Source organism: Anomaloglossus baeobatrachus, chromosome 4 (assembly GCF_048569485.1).
Source record: "Anomaloglossus baeobatrachus isolate aAnoBae1 chromosome 4, aAnoBae1.hap1, whole genome shotgun sequence".
Taxonomy (NCBI): domain Eukaryota; kingdom Metazoa; phylum Chordata; class Amphibia; order Anura; family Aromobatidae; genus Anomaloglossus; species Anomaloglossus baeobatrachus.
Window position 1 is genome coordinate 685522646 of NC_134356.1, and position 8683 is coordinate 685531328.

The 8683-nt window shown below is 44.8% G+C and overlaps 1 protein-coding gene across 1 annotated transcript; it reads right to left on the minus strand.

The window, feature by feature from the left end:
- Positions 1–1670: 1670 nt before the first annotated feature.
- On the minus strand, positions 1671–2621 carry LOC142302833 (olfactory receptor 11L1-like). The gene has a single exon (XM_075343945.1). It carries the CDS (start codon positions 2619–2621, stop codon positions 1671–1673), a length of 951 nt encoding a protein of 316 aa, XP_075200060.1.
- Between the last annotated feature and the right edge of the window lie 6062 nt (positions 2622–8683).

Genomic DNA, 8683 nt, shown 5'->3' on the forward strand with positions numbered 1-8683 from the left:
AAAGGTGCCTCTATTACCTACAACCGCTCAGCTGACCTGAGAGGCTCTTCCGGGTAGGGTAAGCTTTCCCTTTAAGAAAAGAGACATGGCCTCTTGTGCACCCTTCGGGCAGAACCACAAAGCCTGTGAGGTGTACACAGGCCTTGGGGGCAGCAGCATGGATCGGGATGGGACAGATACCGTAGGATGTATGAGCAGGTGAGGGAACCGACGTCTCCACAGGTAGAGGGGTGCAGGAAAAGCACATTGACGCCAGTATCGGCGTTACACCTGGCTTATCAAATGTCGTGCCCGGGATCCTGGAAGGTAAGAGATTTGAAAGCCTTCCATCTAATCGCCAAAGTCTAGTGATGTCGCCGATAAACCGGAGTCTGCACATCTGTACTGTGATGGGTTTTATGATCCGGAACCATGGAAGACCACCATAAATCATTGGTAAAAGGTGACAAGAGCATTGGCAACTAATCTGGCCGCCATCCCCTTACTAACCATCACAACTAGAAGTAGCCGAGGGGTGAACTAACATCCTGTGCACCACAAACCCAGCCGGAGAAACTAGCTATCCTAGGAGGATGAGAAGAAGGAGAGATGAATAATTCTCTGCCTCAGAAAATAGATAAAAAATATAAGATAAAGAATAGCAAGCCCCCCACATTCAAAGACTGCGGTGATATAGAAAAACACAATACACAGATAGATGATAGGATTAGCAAAGGTGAGGCCCCCACTGACTAAAATAGGAAAGGACAGGAAAGGGGCTGATGGTGGTTAGAGAAAAACCCTACAAAATTCCATATTCCTGATAGTACAAAAAGGCCCTCAGATCGCACTATCTGCACTCCGTCCTATACCAGGCGCTCTTGTCATACCAATGAACAGAAAAGAGGAATTGTTACAAATTCCAAAAGCCACAAACACATGGACTTATAAGAGCAATACTCCAAACATAACTGCAGGGAGTTTCCCAGCTAAGCAACTGAAAGGGAAGATCCCTGCATGCAAATAAACTGAAAACAACCACAGCAAATGACAAACTCAGATAAGAGTAAAAGAACCAAACAACAAATAAAGAGCAAAGCACTTATCAGGGGTAGATGTGGTATGAAGCAGGATGAAGCAGGCTGGTGAACAAAGAACAACTGACATCCGGCATAGCCTGCTATCAGACCAGGATTTAAATAAGCAGAGAGTTAGCAATGGAAATGCCCATTGCTCAACACACCTGGTCTCTGTCCAAACGATTCCTGGCCACAAGAGGGAGCCTTCCAGCAGCCAAAGCATAACTGACATTCACAACAGATGGGTAAATACTGACAATTTGTGTTCAGATTATTCGTAATAAATCCCAAAGTACTATTACGGTATGTGTCACATGTAATGAACCTAATGCAAGTCAATGAGAAAATGGAGCACTTTTCTTGCCATCATAAATACTAAAATAGTACTCGGTATTCAGTCGGATAAGTAGTATTCACCCATTACTAGCTTTTAAGTCTTGGGGAAAAAAATCTAATGCACTCCTTGGTCAAATTGATGATGAAATGTGGAAAACTCGGAAGGCTTCAAAACCATTCAAACACCACAGTAGCACACCTAAATTTCATCTGTCATTGTATCCTCACAAGCTAATAATATTGAGATGATTATTGACCTAATCCTGAGGAATGTCTTTAACTAGGAAATGACTGAATATTTTTAATTAAAATGAGAATTCTAGAAATTTGGTTTTGGATTTCTTGGTTTCTAAAACAATATATCATTGGATTTAATAAGGGTGTCCCCAAAGTGTACAGCAGAGACAATATCTTATTAATGCTATCTGATTGACCTCCAGAAGGAAATAAATATATACTAAGAAGTGAACCATAGTAGGTACCTACAATGAGTAGGTGAGAACTACAGGTTGAGAAAGTCTTCTTTCTTCCTGTAGATGAGGCTATACCAATGATTGTCCAAGAAATGGAGAAATAACTGCCTAGGACAGTCAAAAAAGGCAAAAGGACAATGACATTAGCAAAGAAAAATGTTTCCATGATGATGGGTGATACATCAGAGCAAGAAAGTTCTAACAGCGGAATGAAGTCACAGTAGAAGTGGTTGATGGTCGTACTACCACAAAAATCCAACTGGCAAAGCAATGAGATGGTAATCAGCACAAAAAGGAAACCAAGTAACCAAGACCATATTGCAAAATGCAGGCAAAGCTTACTATTCATGACTGACGGGTAACGCAATGGGATGCAGATGGCCACAAATCGGTCAAAGCACATGACAGTAAGAAGATAGCATTCAGTGGCGGTGCAAGAAGCAAAAATATAGAACTGAATAAGACAACCAGAAAAAGAGATGGCGCTTCCACCTTCCAGAGTTATCTGCATCATTTTGGGGATAATATTGGATGAAAATAGAAAATCACAAAGGGACAGGTGGCTCAAAAAGAAATACATGGGAGACCGTGAAAGATGACTGGTGGCCACCAATGTGATAATGAGAAGGTTTCCACCAACAGTCATGATGTAAACGTTCAGTATGAGCACGAAGAAAAGGATCTTGTAATTGCCAATATTCTGGAAACCAGTGAGGAAGAAATATGAGACTGTCGTTGAGTTTTTTGGAAACATTATCTGTAGGTAGAAAAAGTCAAAATGAAATTCAGATTTATTTAGCTGTAAACAGTCTTATTCCTAACTTACCTTCCTTCACCGGCATGTATAGATGACTTGGAAGGAGAACATTCATGATGCAGCTTCTGATGTTGCTCACTATAACAGCAATGCCCTTAGAGATGGGTCAAAACTTAACCGGGCCTTCTATTTAGGGCCCACAAGGCAGTCTCTTGGCCAGCCTCTGTGGTAGACATCTTTCCTGCCTTTTAACCTATATGAGATATAACTCCGTCCATGCACCTATAGCAATCTCATGAGCATCCTCCATGGAAGTCACTTTCTTGATTGCTGGGCAGGCAGACACATAAACTTCATTAAAAAAATAGGATGTATTTTCTTCCCAATAAGTGTCCAGTATAGAGTTCTGTAGATAAATCAAGCAACTTAAGCATAGTAATATCCAAAATGCAAGATAATGTTCAATATCTCAAAGAAACAGTCAGAAATATTATTCATGTAGTGGATTAGTGTGATGCAATGATGTAGTATATGAGTGTGATATGGTGGTGTAGTGTAGTAGTGTAATATAGTGTAGCCATGTAACGTAGCTGTATGATATAGCAGAGTGTGGTATTAGTGTGATATACAGTACATGCCTGTGACGCGCCCACGAGGCCTTGAGGGATACCTGTCACCGGTGTCAGTTTGGGATGTCACAGTGGCCTTGTCTGGTTCCGTGACCTCGGCGGTGTCAATAAATGGGGGATTGGGGATGTGGAGTATGTCTTCATGACGCCACTTGTGGTGTGCGGCTATAATGGGAGCCGCCGCTGTGGGAGGTCTTCTCTCTGGGGCAGATGATAATGCTGCTCAGATGGTGCAGCTCTCCACAGGCAGAGCTCAGGCCCCAGGGAGGATGTTGGGAGTAGCAGTCTCCTCCGGGGCAGGGGCTCGATGCTGGGAGCACCGGCAATGATGGGAAGACACAGAGGGCGCAGTTCAAGTTCTTTACTGACTGAAGTCACACCGCCTTTGGTGTACCGAGTCCCGCTGTGATGGGCTCCAGCCGATGCCGGATAGTTCAGAGGTCAAAGCCGGTGATTCCCTCTGTGTGTCTTTTCCAGTGGTCTTCCCTCCACCCCAGCTCCTGGGCCGTGGAACAGGTCACGGGTGCACTCCCTGCAAACCCTGAGATCCTCTTTCTTCCTAAGAACCCTGGACAAGCCTCCAGCTCCAAACCACGGGCCGCTGTCTAATCTCTGTCTTCTTGCTGACATCCCTTCCTGAATTTGACCTGGCGCTTGCTGCGCCTGGAGCTAACTGAATTAAGTGTGAGATGGCTCTTAACTACCCATACAGGTGCTCCGCCTCCCGGGTTGCTGAACTAGTGGGCAAGAGGTCCCATACCTCATGATGGCCACCCCTGGCACCTACCCTGGCCCAGTCCCAGTGACAGAGCCCCCGTGTTATGAGTTGAATGTGTTGCTGTGGTTTAGTGGTGATGACCTCTTCCATATCCGAGATGAATACCACACCTCGGATGAGGTTCAGTACCCTGTGGCGCCTGAAGCCGCAGGGGTGCCACATCTGTACTTGTAATCTGCTCTACTGGGGAGATTCTCCATATCTCTGATCAGTCTATAGGATGCCTGCAAGGGAAGAACTTGAGGAGTGTAAGGTGAAGGGAGGCAATTTTTGTCCTTTCATCAGCCAGAATAACTCTCCTTATCCAGTTTGATGGGAGTACAGTCGTCTGACGAGAGTTATACCTCACCACAAAACTTCATTGACCACAGGCCAACATGAAAATTGTGTGGCTCGTGAATAAGAATTATATACATGTGGCTGATGTCTGTTGGATTTATCAGTTTAAAGCCCGCTTTACACGCTACAATATATCTTACGATGTGTCGGCGGGGTCACCTCGTAAGTGACGCACATCCGGCATCGTAAGTTATATTGTAATGTGTGACAGCTACGTGCGATAGCGATTGAATGTTAAAACGTTCATCGCACGCACGTCGTTCAATTCCTAAAAATTGAACGTGAGGTTGTTCAATGTACCCGAGGTAGCACACATCGCAGTGTGTGACACCCCGGGAACAATGGACACATCTTACCTGCGTCCCGTGGCTCCCGCCGGCAATGCGGAAGGAAGGAGGTGGGTGGGATGTTTACGTCCCGCTCATCTCCGCCCCTCCGCTTCTATTGGCCGGCTGCCGCGTGACGTCGATGTGATGCCGAACGTCCCTCCCACTCCAGGAAGTGAACGTTCGCCACCCACATCGAGGTCGTATAGACTGGTAAGTACGTGTGACAGCAAATAATCGTTTGTGCAACACGGTCAACAAATTGAACCTGCCGCACATACGATGGGGGCAGTTACGATCGCATACAATATCGTATGCTTATTCGTAACGTGTAAAGCAGGCTTAAGTCAAAGAATACTTAGATGCTAGGTCTTATTCTCTGTCTTCTTGCTTTATGACACTTTCCATCAACAGCCAAAGAAGAAGCTCATCTGAAGTGCCATCAAAAACCTTGCATCTCCTATAGTCTGCTGGAATATAGAGGAGACAGTGGTGGTTCTGCTTTTAATTGTAACTTGGATGATGGAAAGATTCATACTTTATCTCTCAAATCCCTGACGTACCCTATTTAGGAAGTACTAGAAATACAACAAACAACTTTATCAGAACAATTAACTTTTTGTATTTTAATTATATTCTGCACAGGCAAAAAACTATTCCCAATATACAACTGACTGCAATTTTTTTCCGTCAAAAAGTATGGGAGTCTAGACTGAGGTCTTAATCAATTTCTTTATGGCTGGAGGTCATAATTTTGTAGTCCAGAGTTAATTTTATGGGTCTAGGGTCTGAAATTATTTAATGTTATAGTCTAGGGACTGTAAATTTGTTTGGTATCTAGTCTAAGATGTACATTTTTGGGGGGGTTTAATAAATGTAAAGCTCTAAATTTATTTATGTTGCTATAAAAAGTGGAGATGACAAGTTGCCAAGACGTCTCTGTAGTGATCTATGTAGCTGTGAAAAGAAGCCATCATAATGGTCTGGGCTGGATGGAGAAGAAAAGGAGATCTACTCCAAATTTGGTCACCTGTAAGGTACTGGATTCCTAGAGGAGTTGTCGCCTCTTTTGGATTATCTGTTATTGTATGATCCTATACACATCTGCAATGCAAAATTTGCCATGTTGTGTGAAGCTATTTTTGCTCAATATGTGTTACGAACCGGCGCCGCCATAGCCGCAAGCAACCTGCTGCCATTCCTGTTGCGGCCAGGCGCCGGCTGCCGTTCTTGGCCGTGCCTCGGGTCGTCCAGTTGGCTGTTCCTTCCACCACGTCTAAGTGTGGAGAGGCGGCTAGTGCGCATGCGTGCGCCGATTTACCCCAGCCAGAGTTTAAGTCCGGTGTTTTGCCGAGTGAGCATGCTCAGCCTGATTGTGTTTTGTCTGAGACTAAGTCCTCAGTTCGGGCTACTGAGCATGCTCCCACAATTAACCCTAACAGCCTCTTTGCACAGGTACTTGGACTTCGTGCTGTGTCGAAGTTCTGGGATGTGCCTACTGAGCATGCTCAAACTGATAGTCTGATTTCTGAGCCTGTTGCTCAGGCTACTGGGCATGCTCAGGCACTTAGTGCACCAGAGGCTAGGTCCGGTAAGGACCTCACTGAGCATGTCTGTGAGGTGGCAGGCCCTGATAGGGCAGAGGGTGTCAGGTGTCCTGATGACGTGGCAACTCCGGACTGGCTCGCAGAGGCCCACCCCTATGATCTGGCACCTCAGTATTGGTCGTCAGACGATGACTGGTGAAGTGTTTGGGGCGTGGCTGCCATGAGGTCATCAATGATGTAGCGGTTCCGGATAGGTCGCATGTGACGTCACTGATGACATGGAACTCTGCTATTGGACCTTGGTGGTTGCACCCTGGGTTTGGGGCGGACCCAGGTTATAAAAGGGGCTGGAGACAACATGGAGGTGCGCAGTCTTCACTTTTGCTCAGTCAGAGCACACCTCCACGTTAGAGCCTCATTGCGGCATAAGCCTATGTTGGGAAGCCGTAGGTAGGGTTAGGCGAACGGTGCCTGTCACGCCAAGATTCGTGGCTCGGCACATCAGGGTCAGGCGCCGTGCTTCCCTCCTGCCGTTCCAGTCTTGCTATAGCAGCCCAGTGGCGTTAACTGGGCTGCGGCTGCTGTGCTTCCTGTCCGATTGTGCCCCCTACGCACACGGACAACGCACCTGCTGCTCCACCTGTCCGATTGTGCCTCCTACGCACATGGACAACGCACCTGCTGTGCCACCTGTCCGATTGTGCCCCCTACGCACACGGACAACGCACCTGCTGCGCCACCTGTCCGGTTGTGCCCCCTACGCGCACGGACAGCGTACCCCAGGACCCCTGTGGAGTTAACAGGGTGTTCCTTATCCTCCTCGGCTTCCCGGTCAACGCTACTGGTGTACCCATCTGGCCTGACGTGTCCTACACACACATGGCCAGTCGAGAGGGGGCCAGAAACGCTAATCGGAGGACCGCTCGGCCTGACGTGTCCTACACACGTGGCCGACAGGGCGCTTTCGTGGCGGTCTTCCGGTCAACGCTACCTGGTTACCACCCGGCCTGACGTGTTTCCTGCACACGTGGTTGGTGTAGCGCTAGGTGCACCAAAACGCTAATCGGGTTGTCGTCCGGTGTGACGTGTCCCAACACACGTGACCGGTTCCCAGAGTTCCTGGGTTATCTCAGAGCCATCCAGCTCTATAGTCTCCGCCTAACCCTCAGGTGCCAGCAGCTCCTTTGTCATCTGGAGCACGGTGGGCCCCGACTGGCGATTAGGATATATACCCCCTGGTCCTAATCTGCCGGTCCCCCCGTAACAATATGAGAGGTGTGATAATGTATATGGGCTAATGTGCTTTGTGTCTGACAGATAATATATTGTCCTAGTTTAGTAGTTGTGATGTAGCAGTGCGATTAACAGAGTGACATGGCAATGTGGTGCAGTAGTGTAATGTAGAGTTACAATACAATATTTATTTAGTGATAACTTATGATCTACTATGGAAGACATCCCAGTTTGACCCTTAAGCAAAAATGGCTTTTTGACCCAATTAATTACTTTTACTGGGGTTTGTTTTGTCATATTTTATGTCTTGTGGTATATATTGACATAAGTGAAGCAACATTTTTGAAAATGGTGTGATCCATGACTTTTACCCCAAAAATAAAAATGTTCTTTTTTTCAATCTTTAACCATTTTGTCACTTTTTAGCATAAAAAGATGACATGTATTAAAAAAAAGTTGCATAATTTGTGCAAAAAATTACTGGCAAAAAGAAAAAAAAAATCGCAGGAAAAAGGGGAAGGAAGGACTGGAAGACGTTCGTGCAAAAACTTAGTGAGTATTTGAAAAGTAAAATTGATGAATTAGATCCAAAAATCTGGAACGGTAAAACAATGAAAAAAATGACTAATATCAAAAAAGGTGAACGCATATAATATAGTCTTTAAGAAAGGTGCAAATTCAAAGAAAAATAAGATATAAATAAAAAACAGACAATGAACATAAAAAAATAAAGAAAAAAAGGTGCAAGTACAATAATGAATTTGTCCTGAAGTGTGAACATGGATCAAACTAAAGTTTTCTGTAGTTTTTTATGTGTTTAGTTTTATAAATTTCACCGATTAATCTGAATATTTGGAAATGTAATGGAATAAAAATCAGGAAAAATAAATCCTATAAATAGGGAAACAATGTTTGCAAGGGTTTTGGAAAAAAATATTTTTATTATTGGAAAATAATAAAAAAAAAATAAAGGAAAAACTTAACAAAACAGGGTAAAACATAAGATGAACCTAGATATTGAAGTATCATATAAGCTAAGCAGCAGGACTCAATGTCTCTCAGCAGCTGGGAAAACAAACAAGAACTTGTTTTATAAAAAGAGATAAAAATAGGTTTTTGAAGATATATAAATAATATTGAGCAACCTGTGACCTTGGGGTGTAATATTCTCTTTCTATAACTTAGTTGCAAGACCACAGCTTAAGTG